The sequence below is a fragment of the Meleagris gallopavo genome, chromosome 1, assembly GCF_000146605.3.
Source record: "Meleagris gallopavo isolate NT-WF06-2002-E0010 breed Aviagen turkey brand Nicholas breeding stock chromosome 1, Turkey_5.1, whole genome shotgun sequence".
Classification (NCBI taxonomy): domain Eukaryota; kingdom Metazoa; phylum Chordata; class Aves; order Galliformes; family Phasianidae; genus Meleagris; species Meleagris gallopavo.
The window spans coordinates 140,832,686-140,849,746 of record NC_015011.2 but is presented as its reverse complement, the minus strand read 5'-3'; the positions used below and the strand labels follow the sequence as shown (position 1 = coordinate 140,849,746).

Genomic DNA, 17,061 nt, shown 5'->3' with positions numbered 1-17,061 from the left:
AGTTTTACCTGTATTGAAGGCTTTTACTCATTCTGACTGGTATTTTGCTGTAAAACTATCACTGATTTAATTGTTCTGTCCATTTGCTGGCTGATGCTTTGTCCTGTGTCTGAGGAAATTGGTTTATTGAGGAGGCACATAGTTCTCCCAAACCTCTCATTACCACTCCTGCCAGGGCACGTGGCAGAGTTTTGAAGGTGTGAAGTCAGCAAACCCTTCACCCTGCCATGTTCCCTTCATGCCAGGCAGGGTTATTGGTTTTGTGTGACATTGCGTCTCTTCCTGAGATGTCTTTTTCTTTCCATTCCTGCTCAGTTTTTGTAGTACTGCATTCAGGGATGTTTGTACGTGAATTTCTGATTGATGTGTAACTACTTTTCAAGATCTTTAATTCTAACAAACTGTATCCAGCACTCCTGCTTATTTTGTTTAACGGAGAAGAAAAGGACAGACTGAAGTACTGGTCCCCCAGGGAGCTGGGGAGAGAACAGGTGGACGCTCTTCTTAAACTCTTCTCCAATCTAAGGTACTCCAGTCATCAGCAAAACAAAAAACATGGGAAAACTCTTGCCCATTCTTCTGGCGTTCTCTGCTCCCATGTCATTTTGAATTACATGTCTTTCTCTGACCAGACTTTAAGTTAGAAGCTAGAGATAAGCAACCATAAGCAATGTGACAATGGAAAGTTAAGCTAGCCTCAACTGTGGCTAAAGTAGCAGCAGATTTGTCAGATGCTTTCTTATTGAGGAGCTTTTGTAAGTAATACATTCAGTAATGCAAGGGCAGAGGGGCACCAGCTTAGGTTTCATTTACCAAACTGAAGTGTAGAAGAAACTCATCCGCCCTTAAAGCTGAGTAGTTAGAATCTGGATGTCGCATTTCCCAATTTAAGTAGCTATGGAATAAGTCTAACAGGTATCCAGCAACATGCCAGATATTGAGAAAGGCACTATTCTAACTCTTAACATGTTTAAATTTCTAATGACCCGATAAACCTTGAGAAGTGTATAACCCTTACAATTGAATTTGAATGGGGGTTGTAACTGTACAGAAAACTTTTCAACAGAATTTCAGTCATTTTCAGTTATGGCTGGTACTTCCGTAAGTGAATACTTTTCACTTTGTGGTACTGCACAGAGGAACACAAACAAAAACATCTTCACATTCCTGTACTTTTCATTGCTGCTGAAGCACAGTTTGTAGAGGTGGGAATTATTTCATTTGAAGTAGATGCAGAATTCTAAATGGTATAAATTGGTTACTCATCACTTTTAGGAAAAGAGGAATAAAGGAGGAAGGATATATTGGGCTTCACCTTCCTCAGAAAGAGATGAACCTTCCCTTGTTAGGTTAAAGCCTCTAACTTGAGATTTTCAGTCATTTTATGTTGTCTGTATTGCCAGCATAGAGGCAGCACACAGTTTAGCACACCTACTATTTGAATTGACTTGTGGGAGGGACTTCCTTCATCAGCTGAAAAGCAGTGATAATGAACATTTTTTTCCCTTGGTACTGGATATATTTTAAAGCAGCATAGCTCAGCTAGCCCAAGTCTCCTTGGGTGCCAAACTGAACACCAGTACCTTCGGCTTAATATCTATGCATGATGGGAGCTTAGGGCGAAGCAAATACTGCTGGTAGGATGAATTGCAGCCAGCCAGCCTGCACCTCTCCTCCTGAGTCTTAAAACAAAGTTCTTAAACCCAGGAAAAGTATTTAAGTACTTGTAACTTTTAACCAAGGATATCCTTTTAGTATGTTCTCAAGCCATCTGGAGAATAAACATCCTTTTGTATCTGTCTTTTGGTTTGTGTGTATATAGAGCTAGCTCCATTATATTTAACAGATGGCCCGCAAGTTGAAGGCTCAATCTAAGTTAAAATGACTTGAAGTAAGAGCGAAGAGGATTCCATGTTACCAGCTGCAGACCTTTCAGGCCTCTAAGGTGCTGAGCGGTCCCATTTCTTATCTGACAACTGACATGGCAATAATTTGCTGTCAATCAAGGAATTCTTGTGGGTAAGATAGGAGGAATTTCAGTACCTTGTAAATAAGATTGGTCTTCCTTCTGCTTCTGTTTGTATTGTGCAGAATGTAGTTGCTGAGTAGAGCATGTATGGATATAGTCTTCTGTGGCAGGAGGTCAGATGAAACAAGGAGGAAAAGACCATCTGGTTAACATAGATTATTTGTTCCTCATCTCCATAGAGAAGAGAAAATCACTATGCAGCGTTGCCTTGACCCATCAGCATGACACATGTCCTGATTGGTGATGGTGGGGAGAAGACCTTCAGTTTTCATTTCTTCGTGATTTATTGACATTCTCACAGTAGAGCAAGTTGTTTTCCCACTTTTTACCAGAACATCGTGTTCATCTTTATGGCCACGCTGGTTGTAATTATGCCCCAGAAGTGCTAAAGTAACGACATTTTGAGGCCCTTTGTCAACGTAGTCACCTTACACCTAGCTTTAGTTTTCAGTGGTTTGGCATATTGGCTAATGGGGTCTAGCTTCTTGCTTGTAGGTGCTGCTGTTTGAACTTGGCTTGCATCCTCTTTCATACCAAAAAAGAAGAGAATGTAGCATTTCACCTTGCTGCAAAATAACTCTTTGAGTGGCAGTGATATATTGGTGTGCAAGTCTGTAATCAGTGAGGGTACACACGATACTGTGAACTACCAGGTGCAGTTTTTCTTAATATTTTTATAATACTTTTCTGAAGTCGTGTCTTCCAAGTGTGGATTAGGAAGTCCTTTTAATTCATTGTACGTCTGATATTTTATAGTTTCAAATACTCTACATGTACTGATAAAAATTGCAGTACACCTGAAGTTAGATGTAGAGTTACAAATAGGTAGATAGATATGTTGATTTATCTGTATCTATCTATCACAGATAGGTGCTATTTAACTTCTAGAGTATAATGCCTGTGAACTTCTCACAGAGGTGCAAATCATTTATTATGCTGTCATATGACAGGCATAGTGCCAGAATTTCTTTGTTTCCATGTTTGAGGTGATATCACTTTTCTTATGTCTTTTGTAATGTAGAGTGTAGCACTCTTAACCTTACAACCTTGCTATTAATCTGTTTCACTATTTCTCATTGATGAATTCCATTTCTTTTGAAAACACTGTATACAGTTGTGTGCTAGAGTCAATAAAATTGACATTTGTGTAACAAGCTGTGGCATTTTCTCAGATTTCACTGAACACTGATTTAGTGTGAAACTGTTGATAAAATCTTTCTTGCTAGCTGTAATAATACAGAACTTTATTTCATATCAGACAAATAACTGCTTTGACTTTGATTTATAATAGGCTACATAACTGTCATGATTAAGTAAACTGATGACTGTATTGTGTTTTTCCTTCTCTTTTCAAAGGAATGATATATAAACATGAACTGCTTTGGAACTGGAAAACATTCATGTTCTAGCAATAAATTTAAGTTCTTTCAGAAAATAAATAGGTTTTACTACTGGCCTAATTATATTTATTGGTGCCTCTGTTTACTGGAGTGTCTCACCTGTGTTGTACAAGCAGAAACATTCATCTATCATAATCTTAGAGAGGGTAAAAACCCATCCCATGACAGTATAATGTATTTGCCCTTAAGTATAAATGGCAATGTATATTTTACCTTTAATCCTAGACAGTCTGTTAGCTGTGGTAATCAAGAGCTTGTCACAGAGTTTTTTTGTTGTTGTTGGATTTTAAGGTATGAAGCCAAAACTGTACAGATTGTAAGTGTTCCTCCACATGAAAGATCCATCTTCTAAAACAGGTTTAGATTTTCAGAGGTTTGGAGGAGAGGATGACTGGGAGAACAGTGGGCATTTTTGGCAAACTCCTTTGTGCAGTGGGCAGTGTAACTGCTTCCCAAAAGACAGAGTGCTCATTTCACTAATACTTAATGTAGCGTATATAAATCCATGAAAGTGTAATTAATTGTCTAATTCTTTACTATTTTAAATCCAAAATTAAGTGAGATTTTATACCTGTGCTAATCAAAAGTTGTCATGCTGTGTGCATTAAAAATATTGCTTTTCTTATGTAAATATAATGCTAGCATTTCCATCCCAAACAATCAGAGGAGCATGGAAAGACCTACAAGGTATAATATACATACTTGTGTGTAGCCATTGGGGAACTAGTAGTTTTCTCCCTTCGTGTTAGATATACGTGGTGTTACTTAGCAGAAATACTACTGTAGAAAGTCTTTGTTTCTTTTTCTCTAGAATTCCACTAGATAAACTTGTATCCTGTAGCTCCCTGTGGAGTACTGGTTTTGAGTCTTTTTAGTTTGCTAGAAAGAATGGCACTCCTAGGGTGATTTCCTTATTGTTTTATTTATTTTCTCTAATAGAATAGGTGACAGTGGTGAAAAATTTGCTATTAATTTGATGTGTAGCTGTAAACCTTGCAGCTCAGTCATGTATGCCCTAATCCCTTTCTTACACAGACTCTAATTTCAGCCAGTTTCATCAGATAAGAGAACATTCTAGTCCCTTGGTTAATGCAAGTGGATTCAGCTCCTCTGACTTCAGGTCCATTTGGACAAGTTTGAGGACCCTGCTGGCTGTGTATTGTAGTGTAATTCCACATGCTGCAACTTAAGGTTGTACATTTTTTGTACTTTACAGAATGAGCGTGTCCTAACTGGTTTCTGTTGTACCATTCTTTTAGCAGGTTCTCTGACTGGCAGCCCTCATCTGTCAGAGCTTTCCATCAATTCCCAAGGAGGACCATCAGTGGCAAACATGTCATTATCTCCAAACTTGAGCCCTGATGCCAAGCAGTCATCTCCCTTGATAAGCCCTTTGCTGAATGACCCATCGTGCATCAGGACTGAGGAAGAGGAAGAGGTCAAAAAAAAGGTAAGGCAAAGGCATTGGTCTTTGGCCCTCTTCTCTGTCTGCTGTTGTCAAAGCTACTAATATCTACACCCCTTGCAGCTTCCTCATCATACATCCACATAAATAATTTGAGTTGGGCCACTTGGTGTCTGCTGCCCTCAGTCATGATATATCCAAGAACTTGTGCTTTTGAGGCTGAGCGTCCAGTTTAGAGTGGGTCTTACCAGAACCACAGAGGAGCTGCAGCTGAGAGTTCAGAGCCTGGATTCATCCTCCTGAACAGAGGTGTGGGAGTTAGGGATTTAGCTCCTCTTTAAGCAGCAGAAAGAAGAAAGGCTTCATGCCCCTAAGGTGGGATTAATCTGGGCCAATCCTTCAGGTGACTGTTAATTCTGAGGTTTTTTTGATAGGATCCCTTACAAATCTGGCTTGTTTTTAGGGAGAGGAGTTTAGTAGTTCGCTGTGACAAAACAGTTATATCCAGTGTGGTATTGGAGGGAGAATTTCCAGGTAGCAGACAGAAAAGGGGCAGTGTGGAGCCTGTGTGGAAGCATGCAACCCAGTATATCCCTTCAGGGAGCAATACTGGGACCATTTAGGAGTGGAAAATACTCTCTTTGAACTCCAGCCTGCAGTGCTCAGCTGGAAGTGTTTGGCTTAGCCCCATCACTGCAGCAAAACCATAAGGGAGCATCGCATCCAAAACTGTCTTCAGTGACAGAAGTGATTCTGTCTGAGCCAGGATATTCTCAGTGTCTGCCAGCTCATCCTTCCTATGCTTCAGGAAGAGGCAGGCTATGCTTGTGCTTCTGTTGCCTGCTTTTTTTCCTGAGCTGGGAGCATCTTAGGAGGAAAAAGGTAGGAACTCAGCTGGCTTTGGTGAAAATGGCAGAATGTGTATGGAAGACATGAGAGAGAAATCTGAGAAGAAAAGCTAAGAATCTATTAATAGACTCACAATTCTCCCTGCCAGCCCAAGGTACAGCAGCAGACTGTTCTAGTTTATGCCAGCTGATGATGGTTCCCATGGCATTATATTCTGACTGGGAAATGCCCGCATGGTCTTGCCTCACATCCCTTTCAGGTGCATGTTCTACACTGCTGATCTTCAGGGAGGAAGCACAGAGCAAAAGATTTATGGATCTTCCTTTTAGCTTCATGAGCAGTACAGAGCAAGAACTGAGAGGTCAAAACCACTTTCGCCTTTTGGATAACACACAGAAAAATTAGATTTGGGTTGGTTTTTTTTCTTCTGAAATTTGAAATTTATAGAATACCGTAAAATCCTTCCTCTCTCCCACTGCTAAGTTGTCCAGCTGCACTGAGAAAATCATCTGGATTTGATTTTTTTATTGAGTATTTCGCTATAGATTCTTACTCTGACAGTGAAACCTGTAATAATCAGGCATTAATTTTTTGCAGCATTTGTCAGATGTGGTTCAAGTAGTTGTCTAACCTGCAAAGGATTTTTTTGTGAACTCCAGAATATGTCCTGCTCCACAGGTGTGCAATAAGCCAAAAAGAATATCAGCTTTGAAAACCTCGTGGGAGAAAGAAATCTTTGAAGAATCCATAGAAGGTGTTTGCTCTCTTGTGTTGTCATGGCAGAATTATTTCCAGGGCTTCAGGGCTTATGAAAAGTCAAGCATGAGTCACAGCAACCACAAGCAAGGGTCACTAGTTTGTAACTCTCTTGGTGATTGTTGTCTGCAGTTTTTTTCTACAGAAAGCAGCTCCATAAAAGCAGATGAAAACCTAATGTGTTTGCAATTTGCAGAGATTCCCAACTGAGAAGGCTTACTTCATTGCTAAAGAAGTAGCAACCACAGAACGAACGTACCTGAAGGACCTTGAAGTCATCACATCGGTATGTTTACTTTAGCATTACTGATAGAACATGTGAAGCTGCAGTCAGCAGTAGTGTTTCACCCGCTCCATTAAACATCGTAACTGTTCCACACTACTTTTATGTGCTGCACTGTAGGTATTCTCTGCAGTGCACAGGAGTGCTACTCTAGGGAGGAAGTAACACAAAAAGCAGAAAGTGAAGGTTTGCCCTGTGGTTAGTAACGTACACTATGAAACTCTTTCAGGTTGAGGAGCTTGGAACACAGTTCAGTTATTCTTTCTTGCTCTCATGCTTTGTGGTTGAAAACCCACAGGCATTTTTAGTAATTACAATGATTTCTATTAAAAGTGAAATTGCTCTCTAGGGGGTCGTAATAATATTTCCTTCTGGCTTAAATGCCTTCCATTTAACATCAAGTATGGTAGAGCACCTATTGGAATGTTTCTGACTTTTCAGTAAGTAGAATTCACTGTTAAATAACTTACTATTTTGTAGCATCTTATCAGTGTGTGATTATTAAAATCACTCAGACAAGTGCCTTCTTTGCATGCACAACAGTCCTATTTAATTTTCAAGAGTAACGTATGCAAGACAATAACAATAGTTATCTGTGAGAGGGAGCTGGATCCAAACCTTCTGAAGGTATTTCTGCAGTTCTGTCAGTTTCAGACTTCCCAGATGATTAATTGCCCAGTGTGTGAACCTCTGTGAGGTCGTACATTAAGGGTGCATTGCCACTTCGTGCATCAAATGTTGCAGTGAAGAGGACGTGCTGCAGGGAAGAGTTTGTTGCTACCAACGGGGAACCAGGAATAGACACCTCCCCAGTTTCTCTTCTAGCTCAGGATACCACATGGCAGATGAAGTTGATCTGACACCACATTAGACACAGCTGATGTAAGCTGGAGCAGCATGGTTGTTAGAGCCAGCAGGATAGCTGTGGCTTCTCTGCCCACTGATCCTGGCTTTGCAGAGATGCCAGGCTGTGTGGGACAGTGATCATTGCTGCAGTCTTAACAACAGATGTGCTGCTTTCATCTTTCATCTCATTCAGCAGCTGCAGAAGCAGCAAGTTTTACCTCTTCATAGCTCCCTGCCAGTTTCTGCTTAGGTCAATCTACCACCCAGCCCTTTGTCCTTGTAGTAGGCAAATTTGAATAGAGCCATAGAAAGGATCTTAGCTCATAATGAGACCCGTCAGCTGTGCCATGCAGGTCTCTGGCCAGGCCACTGGGAGAGAACAAGCAACCATTAGAAAAGACAGAGCAAGTTTCGTGTGTGAGGCATGAGGCTCGGTAGGCCTGTAATTCTTCAGTCCTGCAAGCCCCATAGTCCTCTGGTTTTACATCACCCATGTGTCTCCCAGAGTAAAATAAAAACTGAGTAGGAGCCTGTTGCAGTTTTAACAGTGTTGGGCCTGACCCTCCTGCTTCATACTCCCAGCATCTTGTCTTGAAAGTGCAACATGCTGTACTACTGGTTCACTTTGCAAAACAGTTCTCTGTTCTCTCTGTGAACAGCACCGTGAGCTTAAGTGTTTACTATCCTAACTCCTGTCAATGGGATTTCAGACAGAACTCAGCAAAGTAAAATGCAGAGCTTATTTTGTGGTTTTACTGGAACACTTCCAAGTAATCTCTTGAGAAAATCCTCTTGTAACCTACAGTATTTGCAAATCCAATTTGGGCTTGAAAAGAATTTTTGAGATTTGATCAGTGATGGCAAATAGGAAGGGAGTTTCTTTTTCACCCATGCAGGGCCTGACCACTGATAAGAGCACCAGTTTAGCAGGTGGGAGTGTCGGGGTAGCTGGAATTAGGTCCCTAATGCCAGCTGGAAAGCTCCCCTACTGGGTTAGCTCTATAGGTGTTTTGTGCAGACAGTGATGGTCATACCTGCTGCATGCCACCCCCTTGGTAATTGTACTTCTTTTCTGTTTGTAGTGGTTTCAGAGTGCAGTGAGTAAAGAGGATTGCATGCCCGAGACTCTGAAAAATCTCATATTCTCCAACTTTGAACCTTTGCACAAATTTCACACTGGCTTTCTCAAGGAAATTGAGCAGAGACTTGCTTTGTGGTAAGATGATTTTTTTGTTATTTAGCAGTGTTATTTCATGTGGCCTACCACTTTTGCACTACCTTTTTTTTTGCTCGTTCTCTGTGATTCGATTGTTGATTCATTTGTGAAGCTGTAGATGCAGGCTGCATATATTGAGTCATGCTTTGTTCATGTTTACTTGACAAACTCTTTGTTCAGATGTCTCAGTCAGGTACAGACATATGTAAATGACATTGTAACATTGGATGAAGCTTTGCAAATGTCAGTGTTCCTATATGGCTGCCCTTCTGCAAGCAAGGCTTATGAGTAATAAAGAGGGGGAGGTGAAGGACCAAATCCTGTTTCTGTTTATTAGGGCTAAGCTGAGAGAAATTTCAGAGAGCAGCAGCCTATTGCACAGCACCTCATGCTTTGGCACTCTCAGAGTGCACCCTACAACAGACAGAGAAGAATGGACTATCAGAAGATTACACTGGGCTTAAAATGTATCCATCCTTAGAATAGCAGCAACAAAACATGGCATGTGTGTGGAATAGCTGTGAATTCAGTAATTCTTCCCTGGCAGTGCTCTAAGTCAATGCATTTAATCAGCAATGTCAGAGCAGACGCGGCACACAGAAGCCCTCTCTTTGCTGTGATTAGAACTGTCTGTACTGGATTGTCATTTTCTGTGTAGACCATCTCTGGTGGGTTATCTTAGGTCTCAGAAGCCAACTTTTTCTACTCAATTAGAAAAAGTGACTATGGAAAACGCTGTGAAAGCATTGAATGTGTACCTTGCAGGCAGAGCAGATGAGTGCCAATCAGTTTAATGTCCGTGTAACTAATGAATCAAAGCAAAAGCAAGACATAATCTTAGAGTGTCCAAGTTTAGCTCTTGTGTTGTAATGGGCAAGGTCACTGAATGAGAGCACAGTACACTGCAGACTAATACTCCCCAAACCCACCTTGCAGTTCCATAATTACTGTGTGCTTTTGGAGAGAGGAATGTGAAATTGCCTCTTAGAGCTGAAATCCTCAGCTATCACTTTGTGGTTGATGCTTGACATAATCCTACTGCACAGCAACCCTGCCTGCACATCCTTTTCTTCATTGGGCAGCTGCTCCTGTTTTAATTGAGTCAGGATACTTGCTGGTATTAATTGCTTTTCAGTAAGGAATACTTATGGCAGGTTTACCAAGAGGGCTTTTCAAACGCAGCAAAGTTGTGATTGTTTCTCCACCCACATTGTAGGATTAACAGCGCTTGAAATGGAGTTGAAGGACGTGTGGTGAGAAAAGGAAGATCTGTAGTTCATAAAGTGCCAAATTCTGCTTTCTACCAGACCGGTCTGATATATATATATAGTGAGCTTTATGTGTGCTAATTCCTAGGGCACATTTTGAAATAGATTCCCCCTGAATTCTCTGGTTGCTAGTGTTACTACAGGTGTATGCCAACCTCCTGCTCAGATGCGATGCTTTTCAAAATTGAACTATGTTGCAATAACTGCCTAACCCAAGGTGATTGCGTTTAGAGAATAGAGAAAGTAGAAAACAAATCTCTTTTGAACTCCACCAGAGGTTCAAAAACTGCAAATAAGACCTTATGTTTTCTAGTTTGTGCATATTAGGGACAAAACTCTGTAGCCCCACTGGAGGTCCCCAGACATGGCTACTGAAGTGAAAATGCAGTATCTGGGAAATTCAGCTGGAAGAGGAAACTCCTAATGAATATTTAGGCTTTTTGATTTTCTGTGGTTTTATTTTTCCCCCCTCTTCAGTTAACTTATTTTAGAGCTGAGTTAGCCTTTTGTTTTCTAACTTATCCTTGGCTGTGGCTGTGGTTTCATAGAACAGCAAACTTCACTTTAAGACTCCTAGTGCCATATTAAAACTATAGCTTTTCTGTGATACAAAGTGCTGATCTGCTGTGAACTTGGTTTGCAATTCAAAAATATTCTGATGAGGTAACTTTGCTCCAGCTGGGCACCTCAATCTGACTTTGGCAGATCAGCTATTGCACATCCTTTCGTGATCATTGTAAGGCCACTGTGAATTCTCTGTCAGCTGCTCTGATTCGTTTGACAGAAAAGCAGTCACGTTACTGCTCCCGATCTGGACCCAGCTGGCAGCTGACAGCTTGGGTTTACCCAGTGTAAATGTTTGCTTTTTAAAGTTCTGGAAGATTTGAATATGTGAAATTGTGGGGGGAGGCAGACTAGCTGGCAGGTGTTGTTTTGGAGGTGCTGGTGTTTTTATTTGCCACGGATACTGAAATAAGTCGCAAGCAATAAACTCTTATCCTGTAGAGATTACTGTTTAATTAAATGGTGAGTGACAAAAATTAGCTCTCAGTGTGTAAAATAGGCAACACGGTAAGGAATTTCTCCAGCAGTGTGGTCAAGGTCACTTAGCTCGATGCCCATGCTGTTGTGATCATCCCAGTACCTTTTGTCTTGGGTATTTTAAGCCAGTGGTTTCAACATAGAGCACTGACCAGCCTCTAAAGCAGGTATGCAGATCCTTGTGAGTCTGTCTGCCACTGAGCTCCATGACACCACTGCAGGATACAAGCCAGCTCATTTATATCTGGTTTATCTGCATCAGCTCTTTTACCAGAGAGTGGGGAGGGAAGGTGAGACACAAGCACGCTCTGCATTCGTCAGAAATAAAGGATCTTTTGATAAAAGTGTAAGAGACTTTATCAAGCTCCCATAAGCCCCTACTCCTCAGGTGTGCTATCAGAGTTCCTAGGATGCTGTGTGTAGGCAGTGCAGATTGGGCATTGTTTTGCTTGTCAAAGGTGTCCTCCAAGCCTCAGTGCTGTGTGTTGGAAGCTCCTGCAGAAAGCTGTCCCTGCTCATACCTTGAGTCACATTGAAACTGATGCTCTGTAAAAAGGCTGTGAAGGGACTAAGGCCAAGGGAAGATTGCTCATAACAGTTGTTAGATAACTCTGTGCTTTCAATTTATTTAAACATCAATAGATTTTTTAGTATTTGGCTCAAAGAAGCTCAAGTTATGCATATTCTTAAAAGCATTTCTGGCTTGCTGGGTAGCTTCTGAGCTGCTTGAATCTGCTATTGAATATCTTCAGGCTGGTATCCTTTTGATCCAGTTATGGATTCTGGCAGGACTGATTTGTTTCTTTATACAACTCACCCGTTTTTCATACTAAAAGCAGAAGATCCCAGTGAGGACATTTTTAACAAGGTGTGAACTGATGCTGACACCAATAGCCAACTGCAGAAGATTGGAATTTGCTGCATTTTTTGCAGCCAGAGTTTCATTCTGGCCATGATGCTGAGCAGATTCCCAGTGCTTTTACTGTGTGGCATCACCAGATCAGCAATACCATGGTCTGGTCGATATTTTCCATCAAAGGAGTCCCCAGCCCTTTTTGCTTCTCTTTACGAGAGGAGTAGCTCAATGTCTTAAAGCTGGCTCTTATTGTCTCGGGCCTGGAGGTTTTATGTTGAGGAGGAAGAAGTGTAGACAGTACAGCATGACATGCTCCGTTAGCATCTGGCCAGCTGACTCTGAGCAGTCACTTGGACTCCACTCCTTCATTTATGTAAGCTGTTTAAGGGGCCAGTCATTTGGGCCACACGCAGTATTCTCCTGCCAAAAAGTTGAGCTCGTCTTCCCACACCCATTCAAGTGTTTGCATTGAAGGTTTCCAAACTGATTTCTGTTAACTCTGACAGAGTGTGGCAAATGGAAAACCATGAATTTCCTTCTTGGTTGACTGCTAGGCTCTGCAGAAAGCAATGCCAGGGCAAGCCAGAATAGCCACATCTGCCCTATGAAGCAGGAATTGTGAATTGGTGTTTGGGGCCTTATCCATGTGCTGGAAAGAAAAAGCCTAACGTGCTTTCAAGAAATGTAGGCAGATTCATCTTCTCACAGGGAAGCCAGTAATTTGAGTTTCTGTTCAAAGGCACTTCTGAGGAAAGCTGCTGCTGGGTTCTACCAGATGTGGTTGAGAAATATGTGGCTGGTAATTTGCAAGAAAGCTCTTAGATCTTAGCATATGAAAGGAAAGGGCTCAATCAGAATTCTTGGGAGTCAGTTTGAAAACCTGTAATGAAAAGCACTCAGAGAGGTGTCAGACAGATGAGCTAAATGCTGATTTATTAACCTGTTTTTGTTGGGGAGGTAGTATGTGTGGTCTGGAAAAACAGCCTGATAAACAGTTTATATAAATAAAGCTGCAATCCTTATCTGCCTTCTTACATGCTCAAGTGCCAACAATTGAGCTAGTATAAAAACCAGCTTTAATGGTGAATGTTAAAGATATGGCTTAATGACAGAACTTTAGTTAGTAGTACTCTTGGAAGGCCTGAAGCACCTAAGTGCTTAAAGATGAGCTCTACTATCCAGGAGGATATGCTGTTCCTAAGCCTGTAGCAGGAGGTCATGCACTGCAAATATAATTTGCTACATTAAATTTTTTTCTGCAGTTAAAGGGCTGCAATTTAAATTGTTATGTTGACCTGGAAAGAAATCTGTAATGAGATGAGATTCCTTTGCTTTCTTCTTTGCCTTCCCACCATCACCAGACTTTTGTTCTTCTGTTGGCCATCCTGGAGGACTGAGGGTAGTATGGGCTGGCCTGGGATTTCCTTTAATTCATTTTTCAGTGATGTGCACTGAGAAGCTAGAAAATTAATTGGAAAACTCAGCCCTGCTGACCCAGCCATCAAGTTTCTGGATTTTCTTAGAGTTTTACTTCTTCGAGAAGTACTCGTCTGTCTACAGCACAGGTTACTTCTCTGGTATGATTAGCCAGAGGCTGGAGAAAGGCTGTTGCCTCCTTCTTTGTCTCTCTGCCAAGATGCCGAGCAAGATGAAAGCCATACTGTTAGAAAAAAAGAAGCATCGGGCGAAAGCTAACAGAAGAGAATGTTCCTGACACCATGCGTGTGGTTGATGTGATGAGATGCTGTGCAAGCAATCAGTGCTGGCCGAGCTGAAGAGAGGCCAGAGGGCCAGCTTTTAGGAAATAAGGACTGCTCAAGGAACAACTGCACTAAATACAAGCTGAGTTCACAAAGTCGGAGGACACACTCGCTGTGACTTTGGTAGGATTGGGGTCAGCCTTTGAGCAGTTGGCTGGTGCATGTGGAATTGGCAAGGAGTGTTCTAACCAGCTAATTGGCAGCCTTGAGATCAGAACAGCAATTTTCTATAGACCAGACTTTTGTCCTCAAAGAATTCAGAAACAGTAATCTTGTAACACCCATACATACCTCTGTTGTTCTTTGCATTGTAGATAATTTAAGTGTGTTTTGACTGTGGCAGTGTTTATTTTAACATAGTGTTTCAGCAAAACTGGAAATGCTACTTACAGTCACCACTAACACAACCCAACTTCCTACCCCAGCATAACCTTTGGTTTCAGAAAAACATAAAATATCCTGTAGAGAACTGTGTTTTTCTTGTTTTCATACGCGTGTGAGTGCCTGAGGGACTTAACACAATAGGACATAATTAAAGACAGACGATGAAACTGGATATTGTTAAGATGAGCATGGAGCAACCCCTTGTTTATCAGCTGAGTCCCTTTGTCTATGAGAGGACGAAGTGGGGAATGTTACCACACAGAATCCTCAAGCTGTGCCCTCTGCATTTCCTGGTTAGAAGGGCTCACAGAGAGGTTATCCATCATGGATCTTTACAAAACAAAATATGTGTCAGAACATGCTCATGGAATAACGTAGAGATTTAAAATATACACATTGTATGGGTTTTTTTTAAGTCTTACCACTGAACAGTATGTTCCTAACAACAGCAGTATCTTCTACGATTCGGTGAGTGTGGGACCTCTCTGGCTAATGTTGGTACTGAGGAATGCAGAGTTTTACCATCTGGTTTTCCTTTTGTTCCTTCATTGCACACATAGAACCAGAAACTGGGGAAAGACAATATATCCACCAGCGATAACACAAAAAAGAGGTCCTGTTATTCCTGGATTCACTGAGAAGTTGTTTGTATTCCTGCTCTCTCCCATGGTAGTGCATTGCTTTGGCTGAATTGCATTGCCCTGCCTGCAAATCGATCTCCCAGTGTGCAGATGTGGAACTGCACTGGATTTAAAACATTAAGGACAGCATGAAAAAAAGCCACCCTGCAGGAAACTTGGAAGCAGTATTAGCAGTCGGAAAGGGAAGGATGCAGTGGTTCTCCCCTTACTCTACACCCCCTCCCCCCCACTGGTTTCCTTTGGAAAATCTAACTTAATTGGAACAGTTTGGTTCTTATACTCATGCTTTTTCCTCCTGTGTTCTCTCAAAGATGTGTTTGGATCCATTCAGTGTGTGGCATCCCTGCCTGTCTCACACATGGGTTTGGAGCAGAAATGTCTTTTTCAGGTGCTGAGCTTCTCCCAGAGGCAGCACCCACCCAGGCACAGCTGGCTGGGAGGGAGTGGTTTGCATTTCTAATACCGAAAGTGACATACTGAAAATTAATTCCCTGCCAGCATGAGTCAAACCCAGGTGCTGGGTAGATTATTTTGTCCCGTTGTCCCTTACACAAAGCAGGAGGATTTTCAGAGTGGGATCTTCTTGTTTTTGGTGTTCTTAACAGTGGTGTCCTTCTGCTGTAAGCCCATGTGTCATGACGCCTTCCTTTTTTCTTGAGGCATTTTAAAAAAATATTTAATATTATTTTAATATATTTAAAAACCTTGGCCATTCTCTTTAGAAGTCCGATCCTGTGAAGAGATGGCCATGCTGCTGCCAGGCCTGCTGGCCCCAGAAGTCCTGTTTGGAAAACATCTCATGTGCTGCTGAGCACAGGGCTAGGGCCAGAAAGAAATGAGCTGCTGGGTTCCTTTCTGTGCCTGTAAGTGATTATGCAAGTGGTTATATTGCTTGACTAACCTGTGTGCTCTTTCTGTTGCTGACAGGGAAGGCCGCTCTAACGCTCACATTAAAGGAGGTCACCAAAGAATCGGGGATGTTATGCTAAAGAACATTCAGAGTATGAAGGTAGGAATGATCTCATAACTATTAAGCTTTCACATGGATTAGAATGAGCCTGCATTGCATTTTCATGTGATGTTGCCTGCTGTGCTGGGTTCTGCCAGTTGTAATCAAAGCTTATGCTATACAAGTTTCCTTTGATGGAGTATCATGTGTTTGGGGAGCATTGGGATTGCAGAATTGCAAGCTGACTAAACTTCTCAGCCCTTTTCCTCAACTCCCTCCCCAAATTTAGGAACAATCAGAATCACAGTATGGCTTGGGCTGGGAAGGGACCTCAAAGATCCTCTAGTTCCAAGCCCTTGACAAAGGCAGGGTTGCCAGCCACAAAATCAAGCACTAGATCAGGGTCCCATCCAAACAGGCCTTGAGCATCTCCAGGGATGGGGCACTCGCAGTTCCTCTGGGCAGGTTGTGCCAGTGCCTCACTGCCCTCTGAGTGAAAAATTTCCCCCTGACATCTAACCTAAGTCTCCACTCTTTTAGTTTAAAACCATTCCCCCTTGTATTATCACTATCTGCCTATGTAAAAGATTGATTTCCCTTCTGTTTATAAGCTCCCTTTAATTACTGGAACAATAAACACAGAGGTTGAAGAGCACATAGTTCCCAGTTCTTTATTCTTGCAAGTAACACATCAGAATTTGTATGTCTGAAGAGGATCTTCAGAAGCCAACTGTTCCATTTGTGTATGCAAATAAAGGTATTGAAGTATTGCAGGAGCAGTGACCTTAACCTGGGTACTGGTTTGATTTTGAGAACTTCTACTTGTGCACCACAGCACCAAGTGAGATGAAAGATTTTTGAATGAATGAGAATAATTAATTCTCAGTTCTTTAAAGCTGAAAGCCAAAGTACGTGTGAGCAGTGTATGTAAATGTAGCTTGATGTTAAGAAGGACAGATGGATGTGCAGAGAGGTTAAGTGACATGGAAGTCATTACAGAATGAGTGGAAAAAAAGGGAACACAAAAATCCTGATTTACAGCCCCCGACACACAGACGGCTTTGTCACCAATAAAATAGGAACAGCTTTTTCCCATCAAGGCAAAATTCAGATGCCTCAGAAGAAACACGGGGCTTTCCTACACCTCGCCCCTCCTCTCAAGAGGGGCACACCTTTATACAAACCTCAGGAAGCTTTTGACAAATTGTCCTGCTTTCAGTACCTTGTAGTATTAAATGTTGTCCTTGGTTGTCTGTCTTCTGCAACTGGTCTAAGGATGCTATCCAATGTAATAAAGACCCACTGGCTTGCTTTCACCTTCACTGTTCTATTTCCCATTAGAGGATTTTGTTCCATTTGCTTTGAGAACTATTGCTGA

At 41.7% G+C, this 17,061-nt stretch overlaps 1 protein-coding gene across 1 annotated transcript in view; it reads left to right on the top strand.

Annotated features, from left to right (window-relative positions):
• Nucleotides 1–17,061, top strand: part of FARP1 (FERM, ARH/RhoGEF and pleckstrin domain protein 1) — a 189,735-nt gene that overhangs the window by 156,917 nt on the left and 15,757 nt on the right. The window contains exons 14-17 of the mRNA XM_010728654.3: nt 4,692–4,879; nt 6,636–6,725; nt 8,651–8,784; nt 15,662–15,743. Coding sequence (XP_010726956.1) covers nt 4,692–4,879; nt 6,636–6,725; nt 8,651–8,784; nt 15,662–15,743 — 494 coding nt within the window. The remainder of the gene's footprint in view (nt 1–4,691; nt 4,880–6,635; nt 6,726–8,650; nt 8,785–15,661; nt 15,744–17,061) is intronic.